At 39.3% G+C, this 26,902-nt stretch overlaps 1 protein-coding gene across 5 annotated transcripts in view; it reads right to left on the reverse strand.

Annotated features, from left to right (window-relative positions):
* The window catches only part of FRMPD4 (FERM and PDZ domain containing 4), a 288,102-nt gene that overhangs the window by 97,471 nt on the left and 163,729 nt on the right, over nt 1–26,902 (reverse strand). For all 5 annotated transcript variants that reach the window (XM_015887153.2, XM_015887144.2, XM_015887134.2 and 2 more), the window contains exon 2: nt 19,287–19,403. In XM_015887153.2, coding sequence (XP_015742639.1) covers nt 19,287–19,403 — 117 coding nt within the window. The remainder of the gene's footprint in view (nt 1–19,286; nt 19,404–26,902) is intronic.

Below are 26,902 nucleotides of genomic sequence, written 5' to 3' on the forward strand. Positions count from 1 at the left end.
TTGCTGCAAAACTAGAAGGAGCTCCGTTCACATTCATGCACATCCAAGTGTGTCTGAGTGCAGAACTAAGCACTAAAGCTATGGGCAGCCAGCTTATGCACGAAACCCCTAATCACAGTTTGACTATTATCTCTGATTGAAAAGTAAAAAGTTAAATCCTCAGTGACAGCCATGCACAAACATCACCACACCAAACCCTTTTCCACATTTAAAATGAGGAAGGATATTTTAAAGCTCAAGTGGCCGACAAAACAATGAAAACACAAAGAAGAAGAGGTTAAAAAAATTCAGCTGTTACCCCAGCAGTCATTAAGTACTGTGATAGTGCAAGTCATGGGAAAGGCAGTAAAATATAACAAGTCTGTATTGGTGTAAATCAGCACAACTCTGCTGACTTTAATGAAACTAAGATGACTTACGGCAGAGAATCTGGCTCTTTGTTTGCTATGATGACTGATGCCTAAATTCAGAAACATTATTCATACAATTATTATTAAAGTTCTACAACAATATATAGCACAAATGTAGTCTATGCAATAGAGCTGCATTTGTCTTGTGGCCTCATATTGCCAATGGCACTGATAGACATAATTACGAAACGAATAAGATCTCTGTGAATGCTAGCAATACAGTGTGAAATGAACACTCTAGAACTAAATACTGACAGTTGTATTTCAGGACAAATAAACATTATTTTACAGGACAAATTTTGATATAGTTACCAAGAATCACAACTTTTAACTCATCTGATCCCGCTACTGAACTCAAAAGTTTTCATAATGTGGACTATCTATCTGCTTGTAATGCCTGACTGTATGTTTTGAGCATTCAATGATATGAAATATTAACATTCTAGATCCTATCTCTGGAAAATTCATAAGCAAAAAATGTATTATAAACACCAGACAGCATTTAAACTAACACTTAAGGAAAGTCATCTTGCATAACTGTAGCAAGAATTGTTATGGGTCAGAACTTGATCGTGACTCCATGCCACATTACAGGAAAAAAATAATACAGACAACACTTGCTCCATTCTCCATCTTTCCACTCCCCAGATCAGTCAGATGAGTTCTTCTCCACTTTCTTCTTCTCCTCTCCCATTTCCTAATGAATTTCCTATAGTCAAGTAATTAACATGTTCAGACACTAATTTCCCTATTTTCCTCAACAGTTTTCAAGCCTAGTGGCCATTCATTATCAGGACACATCTTTTCAGCCACATAATTTTCAGACACACACATTTCTTTTGGAGAATTCAATTTCCACAGTGTACTTACTTAGCATGGCTATTTCTAAAATTTGCAGAAGGCAACATCAGAAGTGACATCTCTGGCTAAAAGGCTAAAGGGTGACCTTTCAAACATCTTTTTCAAAGAATGGGAACTAGGCTTTGTGAGGACCTTTGGCAAAACAACTTCTGTTTTTCCAGGAAATGGCTGATGTTTGTCAGAACACTGATCTGCTCTCAGAAAAGTGAGGGGTACAAAACTTTCATGCCAGTCAATGAAAATATGCAAACATTACAGATAGGTAACTAAAAAGGGTCCTCAAAGGTGTAGCATTTATTAGACCTTTTGAAGTATAAGAACCAAACAGAGCCTGGTAATTTAATTCCAGTTTTACTGAGACAATTATGAACATTGTCAAAAATCTGTATTACTTGGAGTAGATAACCATGTACAGCTCCTGAAGAGGAAAGAAAGCACATACAAATAAAAATAACATAGTTCTTGAAGTACTGTTAGAAAAGATTCAAACGCAATAATAAAGCCAAATTAGAATCCATACACTACTAGAAAAGGAGTTAAAACCTTTCTTCTAACTTATGACATATTTGGCCATCATTCTTTTTCTGAGTTTAATGGCTATTCAAAGAATTTGAAATTGCCTCTTCTTGGAACTACACAATAAGTACGGTAACACAAGGGAGTTTATGGAGGTTTTTTAATAGGCAGATGGAGGTTTAACAAACTGGCCATGAAAAACTACTGAGCATACCCAGAGAAACAGCTGCTTGTAAATAATAGCGTGAGAAGTGACAAAAGTTGCAGTGGACCATGAGGACTGGTTGGATTTCACAGGGAGGTGGGGGGAGGTGGGGGTGAGTGATGTGAAAGATGACCATGTTGGAGGGACACTCTGAGGATCCTTTGATAGGACTGGATTCATGATACTATGGAAAGCCAAGGTTACCTAGAGAACAGTGTAAGAAATACCAATTTACGTACTGATATCACAAATCTGGAACTAAGTAAGGAGAGAAATTAGGAGTGCATTGCTTAACTGGGAGGAAATGAGAGAAGAAAAAGAGAGATGAAGGTAGATAAGGAAGTAAACTGGTAAAATGTGGAGAAGAAATTATCAAGAAGGACTTGTTTTATAGAGGTAAACTTCTGTCCACATCTGTCCAGACATTTTAATTTCTATTAAATCCTATTTTAATTGAAATAAGTTTAAAATAGATTGGATATGACTTTGAGAACTCATCAAGAGCACTGGTGTAATTTGTATTAGAATAAGGACATCACAGAATCACAGAATTGTAGGGGTTGGAAGGGATCTCCAGAGATAATCAAGTCAGAGATATGCTCAGAGACATGATTTAACAGAGGGTTGCTAGAGTTAGGGTACTATGGTTAGGCTGTGGTTGGACTTGATGATCTTCCAGGTCTTTTCCAACCTGTGTAATTCTATGATACTATGATACTAAGTCTAACCCCCAAATACAGATGACATTCGCAGTTAGAAAAAAGTGCAGTATGTGAAATACGCTCCAGAACATGATAAACAAGTGTTTTGTCAAGATCCAATACCACCAGTTGTCTGACTTCATTTTGCCAGCAATTATCTTAAATTTCTTGAGCTATGCTCTAAGTGAAGATCTTTCTTGGATGATTGTTACTGAGCTGCAATATCCCATGTTGTTGATGGGCCTCGTCAAGGAAATTGTTGCGTATCAACTGCCAACAAGAACATGCTATTGATTTTTAATGTAATAAAAGTCAATTTACCTAAGTAAATAAATAAATAACACACAGAAACTAACCAATCCACTACCACCACCCTCCCTCAGAAAAACCAAACAGATGATAACTAAAACTGTCTGAAAGTAACTTCTAGCAATCAGTGAAAGAACTTTATTACTATGGAGGATGCCTGAGCTACAGAGATGTTGGCAACTTGCACTGTGTACATGTTAAATGAATTCAAATTGTTGTTTCTTGAGTCTCTGGGGAGCTGTCAAACTAGCACATTTCCAAAGTGCTAGCATTTGTATTATTGGCAGTAAAAATCTACTCACTCAAAAATGTCACAACTCTTACATCATTTGATATATTTACCATAGCTATGCAGAAGTTCACACAGGCAACTGAATTCCCTAAATGGTACTTCAAAAACGAGATCAGATACTAGCAATTACTTTTTTATGTGGGTGGGCAGAATAGGACAGCCAACATAACCTGATGAAATTAATAACTCATCCCTGTTCTTATTGGGCAACTGTATGAATCTCTAAGCTGACAACAAGAAATACTGCTGATACATTGAACTTGGCCTTACATTTGCAGCCCACTTCAGTACTTTTCAGTTTAATAAGATAGATGATAATGCATGTTTTCCAAAAAAAAAAAAAAAAGAAAAAAGAAAAAAGAAAAAACATTTTGATGATACTATGTAAAAACATTTAAGGAAAAGACATTTCCTGTTCTTTCAATGAAAGCATTTTTTTTTTAATAGCTACAATTCATCATTTTATTTTTTTGACAGCATTTAGAAAACAGCATTTATACAGTAACCAAAAGTACTAGTAAAATAACATCTCCCTGAATATCATCCCATTTAAGTACTTTTATTACCCATACTTTCTAAAAACACTGATTTTTATTTCACTTTGTATGGGGTAATCTAAATTGCCCTGAGTGATCTGTCTAACGGAGATAATTAAATGTGTTTCATTAATATCTGTAAAAGGTTCCAAAGGCATGCAGAAGATTAAAGACTGGTTTGCAAACATGTTGCTCACATTTCACCCTGTACATGCTAAAGAAATAAGTGCCACTTGACTCAAACACAAAAAAGAAGGGAAGGGACCTCATCATCTATAATTCCTTGCTATTTTACAATGCACCGTAACCTCCTTTACATATCTACCAGTCATAAACTTATTTTGGATTATTCAGCCCAAAGCTATGAGTGCAAGGTTGGGAATGAACTCCACTGCTCTAATGTTCAAGGGTCTTCTCAACATTTCAATTTACTTATTGTTTAGTTCTTTGCCACACGTATTTTGTTTTGTTTTGAACAGTTCTCATTTTATTCTCCCTTGATCTTATTTTTGCTATATTAAACCAATCTTTGTCTTCTAGACTCCTCTTACACACTGCGTTTTTCCTGCCCTAATCATCTTAACTACATTTTCTGTATTTGCTGCAGTTTGCAGTTTGTGCTGCTCTGAAGCACATCTAGCCACAATACTTTGCTATCTCTAACACTGCATTTACCACTGACACAACCAAACAACATTTAGACATCTCTCAGATGATGATTAAGTCAATAAATCAAGATTCCTCTCCTCTGCCATTTTGAGCACATACATTAGAAAGATGCTGTTATTAATTCTTAGATGCATGTTTGAATTTTACTGTAGTAATATATGTTCTCTACACAGAGGTCCCCATTCTTCCTTTGTTCATCCTTTATGACGCTAAAGAGCCACTTATAAGGTGTTATAACACTCTTGTAAGGAACAACTCAGGCTCACTTCGTGCAAATCTCACTTTTCTAGAAGGCTTCTGTGTTGGTCAGTCTTTTTAACCTTGTCTTGCACATTCATTTCTTTTTTGCAGTGTCTTTACTTATGATGGTACAATTCACTGATGGGGTTATTCAGCTAACTATGCCTCTCTTCTCCAGTCTGAAGCTGCACGTGTACGATTTGAGACTTTATCAATCAGAATTTCAAACTCATGATTAAAAATCTCTTCCCTAAAAACATTCTACAGTTTTTGTTGTCAGCAGGAATCACTGTACAAATGGAGGACAGATACACATTTGTTAAACTCACACACAACTGTATGCCACCACGATGAAGGTGAGTCTGAAGGTATTCACTACTCCTTGTTTTCCCTGCTTCTCCCTTTGAGGTTCACTGAGAATAATCCTTATTTTCACAAAGACCCAAGTCTGGTTTTCCAATAAAAACAACAATTTGCTGTTAGCATAAGCAGTAGTCTGTCTATAATGCAGCCATTGGGCGATCTGCACTTGCTGTCTTCCGCAGACATATCAAAGTATCTGTAAAATAGTGAAGTCAGATGCCAGTAGCAGCATAGTTGCAATAGTAGAGAGATCAGCCCAAGATGTAAAACCTGTTTGAGGAGCAAAATAAATTTCCAGATAGTTCATGATGAACTTTACAATAACCTGGGTGTAGCTGGCAGCCCAAATAACTTAAAAGCTCAGCAGGGCTTGCCTATGCTACACTGGGTTTTGAGAGGGGGCTGGGGGGAAGAGGTGGCAGTAGGTCTACTCTCCAGCAATTCATTTAATCTCTCCATACCCCATCATGGTGATCAGAATGGATAATACTGATAATGTCATTATAGCACCTCCCGATTTAAGTATAACCATAAAGCAAATGAGGACCTCAGTTTTATGTGACAACCTTCTGTCCAATTCTTTAGCTTTCAGCACAAACATCAAATCCACTTTCTAATTCCAGTAACAATAAGCTCTGTGGTCAGGTTGGCTTGTGCTGCTGGATTCCGAGCACACGGGCCTGTGGCATCCTTCCTCCCTGAGGACACCAGGGAAAAGCCAGCTGATTCCAAGCACTCTGTGCTGAAGTAGCTCACAGGCAAGAAGGCAGCCAATGCAGTCGAGCTTCCCTCCACAGAAAACCTTGTCCTGTCATGCTTCCTAATGGTGACCAGGCTTTCCAAGCAGCACCATGCAGAGCTGTATTGCCTATGCAAGTCACAGAGGCAGGCCTAGCACAGCAGCTGTGCAGCTATTACACATCTTGTTCAGGTGATAGGGTTCCTCCTTCAGGATCTGCATTCCTGAAGGCTCATGCCATGAAAGCAGCTGGTCCTATGATGTGCTCATTAGCTTGCACTCAATTAATTCTCTTCTGGAAACTAACAGGGCAGTTTTTAAGCAGACGAAGCGGATGGTGACATGTGGATCCCTCTGACTGGGTATCACTCTGCCTTTTGGAAATTCCTGGCCAGACACAGGATGACAGTCCAGGGAACAAAGTCCTTAGCTCTGCTAAGACTTTATAAGACCCAGTAAAAGCCCTATTTCTTACATCTATGATTTAACTGCAAAGTTGTGACTTTTCTGGGTGCAAAAACAATGTCAGGCTACTCTTTATGGCTTCCCTTTTCAGGGCAGACCATTAGCTCATCGTTCCCTGGTATGCTGTTAAAATGTTGGAACATGCATTTTAATAGGATGCTGGCAACAAGAGTCATGCAACAAAATCCCTGAATGTCATTACTATGAGCTGCCAGAATTGGCCCCTCATGGCCCAAAACAAAATGTCTTTTATCAGTATGGCTTTTTTCCAAGTCTCTGCTGTCCAGCCCAAGGCACTAACTGGATTAAACAAAAACAATAAGAACAGCAACTAAAAGAAAACATTGTGCAAAAGGGATTATAAACAGGAAGAGAACCAGAAAGTACCTCTTTAGACTTGAGATAAAACTCTGTTGTTCCCACCTGATCAAGCCTAGGGACAGCTGTTTGTAACACACTGCTTCTAACAAACTGTCTCTGGCATCTCATCAGTTGCTTCTTAAGAAAGTTTTCACGTGTATCTCTGACCTGCTGTTTTTTTATCCTATATATCATAATTAATTATCTCACCAGTTCTCCTTTCTATACTTGCTGGATACTTATTCCAGAAGCTGACTTCAAGAAGGTTTCTGCATATTTGTATGGAGAATGTATGCAACCATGACACATTCCTCACTATTTCCTACAAAATGTGTTCAGTATCGATCGCATTCTTTAGAAACAGCGATTTTGGGTATAACTGCAGTATTTATTGTGAGTCTTTTAACAAAAGCTTTTCATCCCAAGATGGGGGAGTGAGGGTGGAAGGCAAAGGGGAACAAAAGAAAAAGGTAAAAAAAAAAAAAGAAAGAAAAAGAACAAAAACATCTAAATATCCAAAGAACAATATTTTAACTTCCTTTAAAGCTGAAAGTCCCAGACATCAGACAACTAGTAAAATGGAGGCAATGTCTTTTTGTAAGAGCACAGCTAAAACAGAGACATATTGAAATGAAGTGAGCTTCAAAGAATGCATAGACTCAATCAAAACTAAACAAAATGCCAACACCAAAAAGCTGACATGGATGTCAAGTTCTGATTTCCACAGAAAAGATGCAGTTGGTCTCCTAAAATATTTTCCAAGCATGAAGTTTGCTCTTGAAGTGTAGAAAGCCCATCTTAATGCAGTAAGAATCACAGGATCCTCAAACTAACCAGAAATCATCTATATCATATCCTCACAGAATCCTCAAATGGCTTTGGTTGGAAGAAATGCCAAGAGCTATCAAGTTCCAACCCCCCTGCTACAGGCAGGGCTGACAACCTCCGGATCTGATACTAGACCAGACTGCCCAGGACCCCATCCATCCCTGCCTGAAACAACTCCAGGAATGGGGCATCCACAGACTCTCTGGGCAGCCTGTTTCAGCACCTCACCAATGATATGCACAAATGGAAGGACACGGTGTGCACTCAAGAGCAGCTCTTGTGAGCTCAAAATACTGACCAGATATTCAGATAACAGAGGCAGTACTGAGGCTACCTCTGCCTACAGGATGAACAGATGCAGATCATTTGCACATTTAAGGCAGCTCGGTTCCATTTCTCACAGGCTGACAGAACAGTGTGACAGAAAATGTCCTCATGAATTAGATCTCACAGAAAGGCAGCACAGCCCAAAAACACTGGCAGATATTTCTTGGACAAAGGGCTCACAACTAAGAACATCCCCACCACAGTGAGCAGTTCCTGATCAACAAAAGGTAGTGATTAATGATCCTGATTTAAACAAGGTATTTCAGCCTTATGTAGAAATGAGAGACAATCCCACCATGATCAGAATAGTTCTTGTACATTGAAACGAAAAGACAATCTGAAAAAGAGAGAAGAGGAAGAGGAAGAGAAGGGGAAAAGAGCAACCCTAAAACGTAAATGAAAGCTGAAAACTCCAAATGCCAGCAAATTTGCACTCCCAATGTTTTTCATACATACACATAAAAAGCTAAGAATAGAGCCATATGCAAGAAAAATTATGTTAGGATTGATTAATGCATCACTGTGTCTTTGCTGAATACCACTGTATCTATTTGCACTATAACTTAGTAAGGATATTACACATTAGAAATTGTACTCAGTGGCAGAGCTGCAAATGACCACCTCTCCTCATCACACAAAAAGGCAGCAGGAAGTTCACTTAAAAATTATAATTAAAGCAGTGTCATTTTTTCTGTTTAATTCTGTAAACTCTAGAAATGTTGTTTTTCAAGCTATTTGTATCATAAATAATTAGCCTCACCAGGTTTTAATTATGAAATTCTAAACAAATCCCACGAGCAAACACTTATCCCTATCTGTCTGCTGAGTTCCTATTTGTAATTCCAGCTAATTACTTCCTCTGTCGGGAAAATCATCTTCAAAGTCCCAAAATGCCGTGCAAGTATTTCCATCTCCTTCATTTTGTCTCCCAGTGTTCTATACAGAAAATGTAAATTCGTTTGGCTACTGTGGGAAGAGTAAGAAACTTGAAATAATCTCTGCACTGTCAGCATGTCTTTACCTTGTGCGCTTAATCCCCGTTACCATGGCGATATTTAATTGAACAGCCGCACAGTTTGATTGGTTTATTTTAAATTGAAGTTCTTCTGTGGAACTGTGCAGGATAGCAGTGAACATTAGATAAACGGCTTTCAAAATATTGCAGTGAGTCATACTGCCGTCAGTGACTGGATTAATTTGAGTTCACTTAAACTATTCCTTCACCTTAATCTTATATATATGACAACATACATAATATGAAGATTTTTAGCATTATATTTGGAAGCTGAGCATTTTGAGTGTAATTAAGCAGTATGCTATTGGGCAATTAAAACCTAAATGAGAATCAAAATTCAATAAGCTTTTGTTGGTAACATCAACTTGCCACGCTAAAACAAATTACCTCGCTGTTCCACACCAGCAACCCAGATAAGAATACAGTAGGCTTATATTTGATTTTCTTTATAGAATATTGTGAATATATTAATTCGACAGAAATGAAATCAAAGGAAAAATACAACTTGTTCATTGCTGGCATCTATATGCCTCAATATGCAGTTCAGTATTCTAATGACTGCTGGAAAGACATCAAATCATCACTACGATATTTCCTGGCATGACATAACATATTTCATAACTTGTTTTAAATTCTGCATGTATGTTGTGAAGAACTTGTCTACTTCCACTGTAGCTTTCAAACAGCAGCAACAAAATACTGTGACAATCCTCACCCTCTTTTTCTACTCTAACCAACCTCCAGCACATTTTCTTCTTAATGCTGGGGAATTTCACCCAGCCTCTACAACAAAGGTCCCAGTTCCATCCATACTAAACAGCTTTACCTCATTTACTTTTTTCACGGTTGTAGCCACCGAGGCCTCAACATACAGTTTGCAATATCATGGTACCTTTTCAGTGTTTGGAGGTGTTTTTTTTTTAGTTTTAAACAGACTGTTAACTACCATAGTTCTATCTCACTCATAGAATCACAGAATGGCTTGCACAGGAAGGGACCTCAATGCCCACCCAGTCCCAACTCCTGCTGTGGGCAGGGCTGCCAACCTAGCAGCTCAGGCTGCCCCGGGCCACATCCAACCTGGCTTTGAGCGTCTCCAGGGATGGAGAATCCACTAAAAACTCAAATGTAGAGTCTCTTTGTTTGCATAACTGAAGATACCAGATTGTGACCTGAGATATGACCTACTTGTTTCTTAAAAGCACTACCAGACTCCCATACAGACTCCACTCTGTTTAACAGAAGAGGTATTTGAAAAGGAGACTCTAACTTGGGTTCTCATTCTCAGGCAAGAATTAATTCATTTTACACTCTCCCAGGAATGGTAGCTTAGAGTTCTGATGTAATACTTATACAGATGCACTTTTGTGTGCAATGCACAGACAAGATACTGTTATGCCAAAAGAAACCTCTACCTAGAAGCATGTGAATTCAAAAGAGAACTGATTATTTTGCCCTCTCAGCTTTGAACATGGTGAACCTGGGTCAGGATACCCTGGGTTTTTTTTTGTTTGTTTGTTTGTTTTTTCCAGTATCCTGGAATGATTAAGGTTGGAAAATACCCCCAAGATCCAACTGTCAGCCCATCACACCATGCCCACTAACATTATCCCTTGGGGCCACATCTCCACATTTCTTGAACAGCTCCAGGTACGGTGACTCCACCATCCCCCTGGGCAGCCTGTGCCACTGCATCACCACTTTTTCTGAGAAGAATTTTTTCCTAACATCCTGAACCTCTCCTGGCATAACTTGAGGCCACTTCCTCTCATCCTATAGTTGTTACCCAGGAGTCCGATGGACTGATCTCCATCTCATTGCAAGCTCCTTTCGTGCTGTTGCAGAGAGCTCCCTGGACTCAGGAAGATGTTCAGCCCTGTCTCCTTTGGTATAATTACATTCAGGCTACTCAAGGCAAAGGATAGGGACTGGACAAAGGCTTCTCTTCTAAGCAGTTCCATCTTCATGCATACCTTTTTGCACAGCTCTCCTCATCTTTTCAGTAAGAGGTATCCTCTCGATTCAGCAAGGGATCATTGCCTGTGTGTGCACAGGGGATTTGGAAAGGACAAGCCAGCACACACAAACTGAGCTGTGATGCTGCAGCTGGGTCCCAAGTCACTGCACATGAACTGGTTTAGGTACAGCTGCCTGGCAGCGCAATGAAGCCTCTATCCTTCCTTGCTCCAGTTAAAATAAAATTACCCCACAGACCGGCATCTCCTTGCCATTATTCCCTCCATTAAAGAAATGATTTATCCTGGTCAATATCATTTTGTCCGTCATTCGTATGCCTGCCCTATTTATGACTAGAGCAACAGTTCCTCATGAAGGAAGGGCAACTGTTAAAACATCATCTCTTTTCAGGCGGTTGAGCTGATTTCACAATGATTTCATTTTCAGTATGTGCCTGTTGTCTTAGGCAGACCACTGACACAAGCAGCTTACCGTATAATAACTCTCCTCTCCTTTCTCATTATTCAGGTTTGCTTTAAACAGCCGCTTGCGGACACCCATCCCTGCTGCTGCTCTTCTCGTCTCTCCCCACTGCCCCTTCCATCAAACACTCCTGTCCTTGAGCAGGTCAAACCCTCAGCAACAGAAAGCAACCCGAAAGGAGCAGAGTAGCACTCTTTCTTTCACAGCACACTGTTCATATCAACAGCCCTTATAACTAACAAGGGAATACAAAAATAAAGAACAAAATAAGAATCGCCATACCAATCAGACCTGTTGTCCACCTGGTCCAGTATGCTTTCTCTGACAGTACCCGCTTCAGAGGAAGGTGCAAGAAACCTTGTAATTATAGAATAACCTGATTAATACAGGAAGTTTCGTCCCAGCCTTAGGCAGTCAGCAGCTGACTCACCTGCTTGTCTGAAACATAAGAATTTCCATCTGCTCTAATATTTTTTTAAAATCCTATGTAATTTAACAGTGGAGGACTCATTACAAATGTACATTTCTAATCCTGTTTTGAATCCTACTAAGCATTTTAGGTTTTACTGTAACCTGTAGCTAGGAGTTATATTTGCTAATTATATAGGTTGCACTATTTTTATCATTGTTAGACTGACTGCCATTCAATCTCATTGGATGTCCCTTTTAAGGCTGTGGGAATAAGTGGGCCAGAGAGTGCGATGCCACTGCCTGTTTGCTCAGCCTCTCACCTGGGAGAGGAGATGCTCAGAGAGGCAGCCTGCAGTCAGCCTTGGGATCAAGGGGCATTACCTGGGATGTGGACAGCTGCATCCACATCACCAGTCTAAAATAGACTGAGAAGGAAACAAGCCGTCTTTCTGACACCTTGCCTAAATGTAGACACTCTCATACTGGCCTAGGGGGACAGAACAGTAGCAGTGATGCTGCTCATTTTTTTGCAAATGTTATAGAAATCCTGCAGCCAATCCAATCTATATACATATATTTGTATCTAGAGGTGAATGAATGCCTTGTATTTAGCAAAGTGCTGTAGCATAATACCTACGGGCTAGAAGGTGGCTTCTGTGGGATGACACATTTAGTACAGTCTCATGTACTAAAGGTAGACCTCAGATACAAATAACAGTGGCCTTTTCAAAACCCAGGTAGATGAACAACCCTGTAACCACAATCGAGGCTTCCACTACATGGCACATGCTCTGTTTTCAGAACTGTTCTAATAGAGCAAACCCCAGAGAAATACTCTGATAAAGGACTGAACTACCAGCAGGCACATACAACCTGCAGACTTATGTAGAAGAAGGTTGAATGAGTGATATTAGGGAGGGAAAAAAAAAAGAGTAAGTAAATGGTTTGAACTGATCCTCTTCTGTGCTTATTTATTTTGAAGTAAATTGATTAGCCTGCTGTGAGCCTCATTTTTGCATCTGGTATAAATTAGCGTCCTTAATAAGCAGGATGCTTGATTGATACTGTCATTAATATTATCAATGACTGCGTTCTGTCATCCCTCACTGCTGGCCAGCTCTGAGAACAGTGCGTACAGGGAGGAGTGGCTGCCAGACAGGATGCATGCAACACATATTGAAGAACTCCACCGTTCAGAAAATGTGGATGAATTTCCTCTTTGACATAGAGCAAACAGTGGAGGAGTGAGATACAGACTAAATAAATAGGTAAGTATTTGAGAATAGGAGAACATCCTATTATGTCTTTGTGGCTGGACTAGATGATCTTAGTGGTCTTTTCTAACCCTAATGATACTATGACTCTATAATAAAGAAATATAGTACACAGCACGCTTTGAGATAGTATGAGCTGCACTGGCTAATAAAGAACACAAGCATCTCACCTCCAGTTTACGGATAGGACAAAAGTTGTCATACAAGAATTTCATAGTAACTTTGTCAATGAAGAAATTGGACAAGCAAGGACAAACATAATGCAATGATTTCACGATCCTGAATTCATGGAGCAAATAACATTATCTGAAAAATAATGTATCCTAAGGAAAAAAACATTTTCAGAGACTTCTGGAAGAAGCCTGAAAGTTACTAAATACAAAAACACCACTAAAAAGCACCAGCAAGCACCCAAAGATGTCAAAATATGTACTGCCATATTTCAACTGGCACAGCAACCACATCATACAAAAAGAACAAGAATTATTTGAATGATAGATCAACAAAAATATCAAAAGACTGAATACCTCAGGAGTTAAATAGGAACCAAAAGGTCGGGACTTTCCATGGCAGCAAACATTACTTCAGCCTGTGCCTTAACGTGCCATTGCAGGGCAGCTTAAGGCAACACAATCCTGTTGTCACCCTGTCTTCATATCAGTCAGGTATTTCATTGTGTCACCTTACGGCATTTGCCATGCACTGAGCAGCAGGTTGAACCTTCTGCTTTCCAGAGGTTTCTTCCATTCTCAATTATCCCACGACTCTGTCTGACCGTGCATAAAACTGGCTGAGGTTAAACTGACATAAAATTCACTGCTTTATCCACAGGATTGATTTTTTTATTAGTTTCTGCCAGTTTATTCCCCTCTATCAATTCCTCTTCAGGTCCGATGAGCATTAAAACTGACACAAGGGGAAGGGTGAAACTGTGCAGGTCAGACAGTCGGTAAGATCACAGCAGTGGAAACTTAGGCAAGCTGAAATTGCCATGAGGCTAAACAAAATGGACAAAACCAGCCAAAGTGCTCCCGCTTTGCATATCCCCCTGAAACCTCCAATCATGCCAAACACATTCTTATTAAGATTCATGCTTGTATTAGCATTGAAGACATTTGTCATTGCTATACACCACACAGTATGGGTAATAAATGTTTAGAAAATGATTACGTATACACTGCAAAGTATTTTGCATTGAAAGTCTAGCTTAATACAGCCTGTGCTGTATAGAAATATGCTGGATAAATACAAGATGAGTGCTCTTCTCTCATACTAAAATGAACGACTTATCTCATAAAGCTATTTCAAGTAAAAGTGGCAAGTTTAAAGAGAACAGGTAAAATTTTGAAACTTTAATTTAGCACGGCCTAAACTGAAGAAAAGTATTTTAGAGGTTTTCAAAATGACCCCAGTTGTGCCATTTGTACAGAGAGATAATGAATCGATAGTGACATTCCAAAACATAGTGATAAAAGACTCTTCTCATAGTTCTAGCTTAGTGCTGCCTGGCACAGGGAGTCCCACTGATCAGCGCAGGCCATAGAGGCTTTTATAGGTTTGAAAGAAACCAAATTTGCGTCAGCAGAAAGAATAAACATCTCTTCACATTCTCGCCTTAAAGCCTTTCCACTGACACTATATAATTACTTCTCATTTCACATAGAGATTCTCCTGGATTCTCTGTTCCTCCCACAATTTCAAAATTACAGTATGTCTACTTGCAGCTGAATGGATACGTACTTATGGCACTAAGTAAATTATTTAACTAAAAAGCAGTTAATGTTGCTATGAATTATGTTATTTGCTTGCCTAGAACTTGTGTGCACATTTCTTTGTTATAATACCTGGTTTATACAGCTTTAATCAAAACCAAGCAGAGGATTTGAATTGCTTTTTCTCCCTTAATGTGATGCAATTTGTTAATCTGTATGGCTATAAAAACCCTTGGAGACAATCTGATACGCTATCACACTGATCTTTCCTCTTCCCTTATTGACATAACTGTCAACAGTCATCTCACTATTTCATTCCTAAAATCCAGAGGCAAAAGAAAAAGGGAAGAGAACCTAATACCGTTTTCATTTACATAGTTTCATTTAGTGGTAGCAAAAGTAGTTGTTTTGAAAACCAAATAGGGCTTTTCTTTAGCCAAATAATTAGAGGCTGCGATGACAGCTCCTGTTTTTCAGATAGTATGACTTCATTACAGTTGGAATATGTTCAGCCTTACTAACAAAACTGTACATCAGCTTTCAATACAGACAACTGCAACACACTGCCATAAGGTAATTTAAATGGGTACAAATTTGATGCTAAATCCCCAAACAGATCTCAAGAGACACTGCAAGCCTGATAAATTCTTGGCTTTGTACAGGCTACGCTTGGGGATTCTGGACATTACTAAAAGAGCAACTGTGACACACAGAAATATGTGATAGCATAGAAGCTAGAATTTTACATCCTTGGCTCCTTCCCTGGTTATTAATGCAAATAAAAATTTCCCTTCTGATTCTTTGTACAGAAAAGGAGCTCTTCCTAGTTTCCCAGTCTATTTAACATTAGAAGGGAGAGCCGTCTTACAGAGAGACTTGGCCAGGCTGAAGGAATGGGCAAGCAAGAGCTGTGTGAAGCTTAACAAAGACAGGAGCCAGGCCCTGCTCCTGGGACAATACACCCTAAGAGCCCAGTACAGGCAGGGATCTGTGTGGCTGGGAGCTGCCTTGCTGGAAGAGACGTGGGGGTCCTGGAGTACCACAGCTGAACAGCAGTCAGCAGCGATCATGGGATGCAAACTGCACCCTGGGCTGCACCAATGGGAAGCTTTATCAGCAGAGATAGAGATGTGATCATCCCACACTACTCAGCTCTTGTCAGATCACACATGGAACACTGTGCCCATGCAATCAAAAAAAAAAAAAAAAAAAAAAAAAAAGATGTGGACAAATAGGAAAGGGTCCAAATGAGACCCAGAAAGTTGTTCAGAGGGCTGGAGAAGCAGTCTTCTGATGAAAGACTGAAGGAGGTAGGTCTTAACACCCATGAGGGGACATCAGCATCCTATTTAACACTTGAAAGCTTGCTACAAAGAGGACAGAGGATGTCTCTTCACAGTGGGCCACGTGGAGATGATAAGGGGCAACAGATTCAAGCCGCGCTAAGCAAGGCTCTGTCTTGCTATCAGAATGAAATTTTTCAGAGTGAGAACAGACACTGACTGGAACAACCTCCACAAAGATGTGGTGGAATCTCCATCACTGGAGGTTTGCATCATTTAAACCTTGAGAGACTTTATTCCCAGATGCCAATTTCACACAAACTAGCCATCCTACAACCTATCTTTGTTATTTAAATATGCTTTGATTAATGTCCTTGCCTAGGACATGAATGTTCAAATGCAATTCTATACCTGTGCTTTGCAATGCAAGCCATGCCTTAGTCCCTCACTACTACTGTACTACAACATATTTTGCAGCGCAAGGATCCATTGTTTTGATTCGGTTAAGTTTTGGAAAGAGAACTAGAAGAAGAAAGAAATGTATGAAGAACATAAGAACAAGGTAACGCCTAGATAAATGGGTAGCTCTTCTAGAAGATATTTGCAAAGCAAGTGAGGCTTTTTTAGCACAATTAGGCCAAAACAAGATACCATAAGAAGAAATGGTCTCAAGTGACAAGGCAATAAACACTTATAAACACTTATACCCACAGACCTGGAATTAGGTCTGAAAAGTTTAGATAAAACCAAGGTTAGCAATTAGACCTTCTCTGCTTGATGAAAAAGTAACTATTTCGGTACAGCTGTAGTTAGCAAGCCAAAGAAAAGCTTTCCTGAGGAAAAGTTTTTCTCACATCAGTCTTCATTTTCAGAGTGAAGGTCAACCAACTGGATATGTAGGAAGATTCTTGCTTTCTCAAAAATCCTTGCATCTGAAGTTCAGGAAGTATTTACCTCTAAAGTGTGTTGTATTTTTACAGCACTTACTGGTGTTAGTCACTTCAAATATGTGAAAGAGAACAACTGTTTCTGTTAAATTTCTGAAATAATACCATGTAATTTATGTAATGTTTGTATTACATTGCTTCTGTTACATATTTTAAGCATAAAGCATGTAATTCATCAAGTGACAGTTGCCATCAAGCTTATAAGTTTTTCCTGCTCCTAGAAAACTCACAGACTGTAAGAAGAGGGTTCAGTGGCAGAGGGTTTTTTTTTTTGTGATCAATATCAAGGTCATCCTGAAAATGTCATTTTCACAGCAAATGTCATTTTGCTAAATCCATGGTTTTTTACGACATTCTTTTTGAAATCCAAGGCTAAGATCTTGTCATTGATTCTTCTATGATTCGTACGCGCAGTCTACATTCAGAGATAAATGGCAGCCTAGGGCGTCAAAGCGAATTGTGAGCAACACCTTGCAGCAACACAAAAAACACCAGAAACAAGCTGAAAGAAAAACCAAAGTAACACCACCAACAAAAAAAAATCTGACACTGCTTTTGGCATCATTTGGCACTGCCTGTTTTGGAATCTTTTTCCTAGACTCATTTTTTCTCCATTTAAGAGAGGGTTATGGCACATCAAGGTACTAAAAAGCAATCCAAAAACCCAAACAAAATGATCATTATCATTTATATGTTAGAAAATGCTTACAAATTACAGAATTAATGACAATTAATGCTTTGCATTCTGTAAGCCACAGCTGCTTATAGTTAGCCTAGTAGAGCATCCCGTTATGTGACCAGTGAGAAAAGTGGTAGAATCCAATGTGGTGCCTGTCCTCATAAGCTGGATATTAGTGTTCAGATGATTCTCAGTCAGGCAGGGGAGAACACAATTAAATTCTACAGAAAAAAATCTAAGCCCCTGAAGAGTAGTTTCCAATATTGAGAAAGACCTACTGCACTTCAGGCAGTTCACAGTTACTCATGTCTACGTTTGCAATTTGTAGTGGTGCAGGTTCCCTCAGTAATTAGAGTAACAGAAGTAGCACAGTCCCATCAGCACAGTGCTTTTGAGGCTCACCTATGCTTCTTGACAAGCCTAATTAGTTCAGGCAGAAAATCTATGCTAATATAGCTATATTGTGCATAGCACTCAGCAGCACATTGCCCAGCACTGCACTGGATTTCTTACAGACAAGCAGAGCAAAATACTTCTAACAGAAAGAATGCAGCATTTCAAAGTCAGCTTTGAGCCCTCATTAACATGGACAACTTGCTTCAAATCTGGACATGTTTGAAATTTCCCTAAACCCTGAAACCCTTACCCTGGTTGCCTTCAGGTTACCATACAGCTACAAATACTGCTTTGGCTCCAATAGTAGTTGCCTCTAGGGAAGCCAAGGCACACACTGGGCAAATGGGGGAGGAATGCAAAGGAAAGGAAAGGGGATCTTACCCAGTGGTATTATTTTTGATTAAAGATAATGAGAAAATTTAGGACGCTTTAATGGTGAAGTTTAAGCAAGTCTGATCCTTTTACTATACTAAAAGAAAGAGACGGAACTCTCAAGTAGGAAATTTTAAAGCATTAGCGAGTTTCTAATCCGAATGATAAACATAATGATGAATTAATAATTGGGGAAAAAAAGTCAACAACAAACATCCCTTCATATGAGCAGCCAACCTTAAAATGATATATAAGTGCAAGTAACAAATGCTGCAGCACCAAGATGTCATTCTGCTAACTTACTGCCTCCTGTTCTTAGCAAAGAACTTCCAAAGCCACAGAAATGTACTTGAAGAGCAAACTGTATTTTATCCAAGCCATTTAAGTAATTTTAAGAATAATTTACTGGGAAAAGGAAACCCAATTTTGTTTATGATAAAATTGTACTGACATTTATTTTGTCAATCTTTAGATACAGAGTTAAAAGACTATGGGTAACCTACGAATTAGAATAGTAACTATATAGGATCAAAATAAGCATCTTCTTATTACTAGTATAATGAATATATTAGACAAGCTACATCGCAGAAATGGAGGAGAGTACTTAATCCTAGTCAAAACTGACCTTTTATCTCAGTCTTTAAACATGGCGTTTTTATTTCTATTTTTTGTTAATGACATTTGTTGCAATTCTTCAGTGAATTACAGGTCCTTATATCAGTCTTTGCTTGGGTAAATTAAATAACCAAGTACCAAAACACTGCTTAATAAAAGACGAGGCTCAGTGAAATACAGTCAAAGCTATCAGTTAGCAATAAAACAAAGCAGTGAAACAAGAACTGTATAAGGCTGAAATTTCAATTAGGGTCCCAAGTATTGTCAGAAGTATTGCTGTAACACCATGCTATGGTGTGCACAGCTCCCACTACCCGCTTACTTGATGAAGTAGTCCCTTCCATCTCTGTTTGCCGTCATCTCCCATCCATAAGGTGTCCCCTGGTTCAAGCTCCAGGTCCCTGACGGATGAGGCCAACCTGAAGACTTGTTCCTGTGGCTGCAATTGAAGGGAAGAAAGAAAAGAATGTGTGACTTGTCCGTTTTAATTATTCTTTACATCTATTTATTTCATGTCATTTGCTCAACATCTCAATACTTTTAAAGTTGTGAAAAATACAGTCAGAATTCAGGCAAGCAAAAACAGGCCAGCAGGCCTACTCATATCTGTAATATTCTTTAAGAAAGTGGAAAGAATAAGACTCCCACTTCCAAAGGTCTTCAAGCCTAAATGTTTAGCAGTTGAAAGTTGTTACACATTGTCAGTCCCAAGGACACAATACTCATTTGTAGTAATTTCCAGCACAGGGAAGGAGGAGTAATTTCATTCATTGCCATCTCCTGTTCAAATGCCCAGGGACTGGTACCAACACCTGTTCTCACTGTTAGCACTTTTGCCTCCTATGACAGAATGAAAGACCGCCACACGTTTGTGTACACATACTAAACCAATTCAACGTGCAAATGTTGATCACTACTTGATCACTATCCAGTAATCCCTTCCTCCAGATGACGTCTGAAAGGCTGCAGCATCTCTGAGCACACAGTCACGTATCACTGCTCGAGCACTTTCTGCTATATCCCAGTACCAAGTATGCACCATGTCAGGCCATCTTAAATTAACCAGCAGCTTTCAGAGTTCACTTAACTCATAGTAATACAACAGCTCTCTAAAATAAGAGTATTTCTCCACAGGTCTTATAAATTCTGTGCAGTGTGATCTACTGACTCCATACACACACACACACACAAAAAAAAAAGGTACTTAGCAAGAATCCTCCACAGATTCCCATAGGAAATCCAAACATTCATACAGGATTTTGCCCTTCGCTTGCAAGAATTAAGCTAGATTCTACCACATATTCACACTTTTGCTGTGGGACTTAGAGGAACAGAAGGCAACAAATAAATCTGTCAGCAAAATTAATCAAGTCATGGATAGCTGTGTATGATTCAAAAAGAAAACAAATTGGAAAATGAGGTAGAGTAACCAACAGCGCTAAAGACCAGCTGACAGCATGTCATAGGCAGCCAAGACAAATCAGCAATGAGTATCAACTACAACCTAAAATCTAGAAGTGCAAAACAAAAGACATAAAATAAGACTATGTTTTGAAATAGCCACCTTCTCCCTCTCTTTGATATGCCCATGAAATATATTACTGCTTAGTTTTACTTGCTGTATTTATGTTAAATTCAAATACTAGCAATGAACATATTATCTGTTCTCCTAGATAGAGATGTAAAAATTTCATTCCTGTAGAGGAACAGAAGGTAATATAACCTGGTGAATGCATTTGTGGAAGAACAGAATTGGTCTCTGTGGAGAACTCAACAATTCATTGCAAATTGCTAAACTCAACAAAGTTGTACATAGTTAATCTTTCCCAAAGGAGGAATGCATCATTAAAAACAAACTAGCTGCTCCCCCTCCCTCTTTATTTCAAGGATTAATCACTACTGAGAACAGATAGGGTGCTTCAAAACATAATTTACATGTAAAGTAGAGCATTACAATGAAGAGCTAGATATCATCTGATTTACCAATTACATTAAGTACTCTTTCTTCTAGGAGTAGAAAAACATTTCTGTTAGCATATTCAAACACTGCTATTTGCCATAGGACAGGGCCTAAGTCTAATATTTGAACATGAGAGAAATCTTAATAAAATGACAGTTACTCATGGTGAGCGGAACGCTTAAATGTCAAATATGCTACACTGCCTTGGATAGATGTAACTAACACATTCCTGATCAAAGAAATTAATTAAAAAACAGGCATCTGAAGTAAGAAAACAAGGTTTGAAGCTAAATATTTTCAACAGTTTCTCATAGAGATTCTTGGAAAGTTAAGCTTCAGCATTCATGCTTCTCCTTATACTTGACTGAGGGACAAAACGAGCCATCCTACAACCTAAGAATGACAGCTTAACTATCTCCCTAGAATTCAAACTACACTTAAGATTGTTTTGGACCTGAAATATTGTAGTTGGCTAAAAAAAGAAAAGTAGAAAGTAACATATCTTACCTGGATTATAAAGGCATACCCATACATTTAGTACTTTCCAAATTAATTAAAATACATTTTACAGCCCCTGTGTCAGTTACTCTATCTGAAAAAAGGGCACAGGGACACTTTTAAATTCCTGTGTAAAGCACATCAAACTTCAATTACAATAGAATGTGTAAGAGTCTGCAACAGTAGTGATGATCAATACTACTTCCCTCTGCATTCATACTAAGGGCTCATCTTTGTATGAATTATAACTTCAGTGGATTTGAAAGTAAATTTAATTCCCCTGAAAACCTCCCTTGAGCCCTTGAATTGCTATTGATGACAGAAGCTTTCATATAATGATGGGTACTAACTGCCTTACTTATCTACAGATACAGACATATTTTCTCCAGTCCTCCAGACTTTCTTACAATCAGTGGGAAAGAAATCAGCATTTGATTGCATTCACCTGTCTGTCTACCTGCACACACCTAAGATGTGGTATTAGATGAGTACAAACATTGAAGTGGCTCAAGGTGGGGGAAAAACAAATACCCGACTGAATGCTTTGTTATAGCTGTTTGTACGATTCAATAATCCACACTCATGTCACATCAATAAAACAAGATTTTTTCTTTTCCAGCATACATGAAACTCAAAGGTGATTAGCAGTGGTGATTTCCAGCATCTCAAACAGTACAGCCTCAAAAAAAACAAGAAGACAAATCCCATTATTCAACCCACTTGCTGAATGTTATTCTGTTTGTCTGCAAGGATTCTGTTCAATGGACGCTGCTGGGGCAAAAGATGGCAAGGAAGAGATCAGTGCTTGAAGGAATATCAAAGCCACTTGTAGGAAACCATAAGAAGGCCAGACATTTCACCCAGGAAGAGTACAAAGCCATTTTGGCAGGCTTTAAGTCAGGGGAGGGGGGGGCTCGCTATTGAGGAAGACCAATGGGAGATTCCAGTACAAACCCTGCACACGATCTTGGATAAATGCCTCAGCTCTCTGATCACCACTTGCCATTCCTTGCCTCACAGGTAGAGGAGGAGGAGCACACTAAGACGGCCCAGGTCTCTGACAGATGTTTCCCAAGAATGGAACGATCAAGAAATACAACTTCTACCCCAGCAAGCCTGACTCTGTAGGAAGATCCATCCCAGCTTTCTCACTGCTTGCTGTCCATCACCATCCCTGCTCTCTGCAATCACACCTGCTGCTGCAGCATGTGCCACTGGACAGCTCTTAGGCAGATAACTTCACTGAAAAAGCCTAAGCCAGTATCATGCCGGCAGAGTTCTGAAAGCAAGGCAGCAATATCTACAGCATTGCATCAGCCCTTCCACTTATATCTTGTGGTTCTAGTAGAAAAACAGATCACTTTGAACTGCTTCACACTGAACAATCAATTCATTAAATACTTCAAGTAGCACATAAGGAATCAATGTACCGTGTGGAGGCAGCATCATACTGAGAATATAATAGCTACACCACAGCAAAGGTCTTAAGGTCAGCCTCTTTGCTACTCCATGCCTGAGGCATGGCCGAAAAGCATGTTAATATGTCAAGTCTTCTGTACTTGACATTAGCAGTATGCACCTTATACAGCATTCAGAACAAACTCAGCATAAATCACGGTGCAAGCAGGGAGTGAAAAATCAAAACTAGAACAGTTTCAATATCTAAAGTGTACTATTAGAGCCTACTGTCAATGGCATCATAGATAGCCCAAAATCAAAAGCAGAAAGTAACATTATTGTTATTTTAAAGAAGTTTTAAAAAATCAAATATTTAAATCTTGTGGAGAACCAAAAACAAAACATAAACTAGATTCACAGATCCAGACAATAAACATGCAGTCTTGCCCAGAGCTTATTTTCTAAATTAGAAACTGGAGATTCTTCTCAATAGATCTCTGCTACAAAAATCCTGACAGACTATTTAATTAAACCACTTTACAGGCCCAAGCCTGTAAATTTTCTTACAAATGTAATGTTTCCCTGCAGTGGTGAAAAGGAAGCTCCCAGCCTGAAATGTTCAAACAACACAAAAAGCACTGACACAAAGCAGCATTCCCACCCTCCTGTAATCAGTCCTGCTTCACATCACAATTCCTCCTGTGCTGACACAAGTAAACTAGACCACCTTAAAATTAGTGGCTAGCTTTTCATTTGGGTTCATCCCTGCCTCCTCCATGGCCTCACAGGAAACTGAAGGATGGGACAAAACCAGCCTGCTTCAGGTACTTGGGCAAACATAAGAGAGCACTTAACTAAAATGCATTGCCCCAAGTTTATTTAGTGTACTTAATGTCTACTAAGGAATAACACTTGCTACATAGGAATACCATGCCTACCCATTGCAAGCACAGACACTGTGTTTACGTCCATTCTGCTTCGTAGACATGGAATACAAATATTCTTTTTTCTCTAGGAACGAAGTTGGACACAGGGTCAGATCTACTTAATGGCAGGAGTAGTCTACACTCCCTTGCCCAAGAACCTCTAATCTGCTAACAAGTTTCAAGCCATGATTAAAAACAGTAGTGACCTTGAAATTTTCCATTTTTTCCCCCCCTAATGATTTGAAGGCAGAAACCTGGATAGTCTTTGTCATAACACTATGGGAGTTGACCCGTCAACTCCTGCTTCCTGCAGGCTCAGGTGTCAGGTATCCTTGCTGCATGATCCCCACACATAGGCCTTGACTGATGAATTTGGGTTGACCCCTTGGGACTGGAGTTCAAAGAAGTAATACGAAGAAGCCATAATACAAAGTTTATAAACACTTCCTCAATTTCACAATTCATATGTCTTTTTCCCTTCCAGTTAGGAGAAGGGTGAAGAGTAGTGCTAAACCATCTGAGCTGACACCACACACCCATTCCTCTTTCCTAGGTCAGCCAAATCCCTTAGTAGACAGGAAGGGAAGGCATTGAATTTGTTTATTTTTAAGGCATGGTAGCTCTTGTTCCACTGTTTTCACTTTCACTGATTGACACTGGTGTTAACAAAGGTATCATGGACACCTGCCATTTCTCACTCTTGCAGCAATGGTTTTCACATGCTTTGACATTCTCATTGTCATCCTCTGACATTCCTCCACTTCTTTGACTCTGTAGAGACACCGGTTCAGGCTTGCACTCATTATACGGAGAGGCCTCGAAGAAACTCTGAAGTAGGTATTTCAAGAAGGAACTCTGGTATGTAGGCTCTCACTGAAGAACTGAATTAAGTTCTATTATAAAGTAGCCATGTGAATCTGCAGACTTTCTACCCATTTTGTTTAAGTTTCCACTGACTGTGATTTGGAACTTCCACATTTCACTCCATGGGGACACCAAAATATGAATTTCATACATATGAATCTGGAGATGAATTCCATGTCACCCTCAAAAGAAGCTTCTACAGCAAGCCCTGAGTTCCTATCTTTAAATACTCATATAACATAATAAATCATCCATTTTTATTACCTGATTATTTTTTTTCCCCATTCTATACCCCCCTATGCTTACCACTTGGATATTTAATATATTGGAAGCATCTCATTTAAATTCTTGGTTCTTCTCATAGTCTATACTTATTTACAGCATTTCTTCATTCCTGATAACATATCTGCAGAGGAACACAAAAACCAATTCCTCTGCCACCCATGTACTTGTTCAGAAATCAGACCCTTACCAATCCACTGTAAAAAGAAGACATCCTAAACAAACACCACAATGTTGTCAAAAGTTGTTTGTGAGACATGCGGGGCTTCACAGCAGCCCCTGATACATAAGTCTATCCTCAGCCAACCATAGGAGCTACCAATGGGAACACTAGTGACATGTCATTTCTGTATTATTCTTTCTTAGAAGTAAGAATGAGACTGTGCTTGCAACACAGAGTTCAATAACAGTATCTCTGTGATATTTAATCTTCTCCTGCCTTAGGAATACAAGCCCGCTTTCACAATCTGATTCTCTCCCACTCCCATCCCAGAAGACTACAGCACGAAGCCTACTTTGAAGAAGAAGGGAGAATTCTGGAAGACTCTGCAGCTACACTATCAAGAGTAGTCATCATACTCAGCTATCAAAACACTCCTGAGAGCAACTGTACAATAAGACATAAGTAATGAACAGTAATTTTCTGATCCACAATCAAGCACATTGCAAAGGTTGATGTTTCTGCACTAAGTCCCATAAAGCCTCATAGAAGTAGTTATATCACAGAGCACAAAAGAAGACAGTGAACTGCCCCAGATGTACTTCACTGTATTAAAAAAAAAACAAAACAAACACATCATACTGGGCCTCCTATAGCTAAGTCATGTAAATAGAGGGTGGAACCCTAATGACTGTTTTTCTTGTTTAGCATGTGAATTAAATGCTAGAAAAATATATTTTTGCCATGTCACTACTGCTTGCCTCAATAATTCTACAAGACACTGCCATGGTCTTGGCAAAGGCAGAATAATGTTACAATGCATTTCAGACTTATTCTGAATTTCTGCCTGGATCACACACAGTCACACACAAGATTCCTAGAAAATAAAATTAAAAACAAACAAAAAAACAAATAAACAAAAAGACATATCTTGCCTTCTTTGAATCTTTGAATATGGTCTTAACTACTACCTTCCCTGTTTAGTCATTTATAATTATTATTCCATTTTTAATTCTTATAATGAAGATGATGAGTAAGCCAGGTTCACTTAGAGTCACAGAATCATAGAATGTCCTGGATTGAAAAGGAACACAGTGATCATCTAGTTTCAACCCCCTGCTATGTGGAGGGTCACCAACCAGCAGGCCAGGCTGCCCAGAGCTACATCCTGCCTGGTCTTGAATGCCTCCAAAGATGAGGCATCCACAGCCTCTGTGGGCAACCTGTTCAAGTCCATCACACCCTCTGCATGAAAAACTTCCTCCTCATATCTAAACTAAATCTCTCTTGTCTTGTAAACAGCCATTCCCCCTTGTTCTATCACTGTCCACCTTTGTAAACAGCCATACCCCCTCCTGTTTACACGCTTCCTTCAAGTACTGGAGGGCCACAATGAGGTCTCCCCAGAGCCTTCTCTTCTCCAAGCTAAACAGTCCCAGTTCCCTCAACCTTTCCTCATAGTGGGAAAGCTAGATGTTCAGAAATTGTGTCCCACTCTAAATATTGCTTTCCTTGCAAGAGGATCTAGGCAATAGCTACTCTTCATACTCTGGATAGAGCAAATAGCTCCTGAGTTTTGTTTTCCCCCTCTTCCCTTCTTCCACTATAGATGCTCTCAGTTATTCACAGTTTCATAGAGTATCAGCCATTCTTACTCTAAACCAATGCTTCACTCAACCTTGAAATCCTTCAGTGGAACAGATTAAAAAAACACAAGTACAACTCAGAACTTCACAGTAGACTCCTCCTGGACAGATAACAGTCCAGGAGAGGAAACACCTCTGTAGAGAATCCTGACAGCCTTTCTTTTTTTCCTGCAGATCACCTGAGCTTCCAGTTCCACAGTGCCT

This window comes from Coturnix japonica, chromosome 1, assembly GCF_001577835.2.
Source record: "Coturnix japonica isolate 7356 chromosome 1, Coturnix japonica 2.1, whole genome shotgun sequence".
In the NCBI taxonomy this organism is placed as follows: domain Eukaryota; kingdom Metazoa; phylum Chordata; class Aves; order Galliformes; family Phasianidae; genus Coturnix; species Coturnix japonica.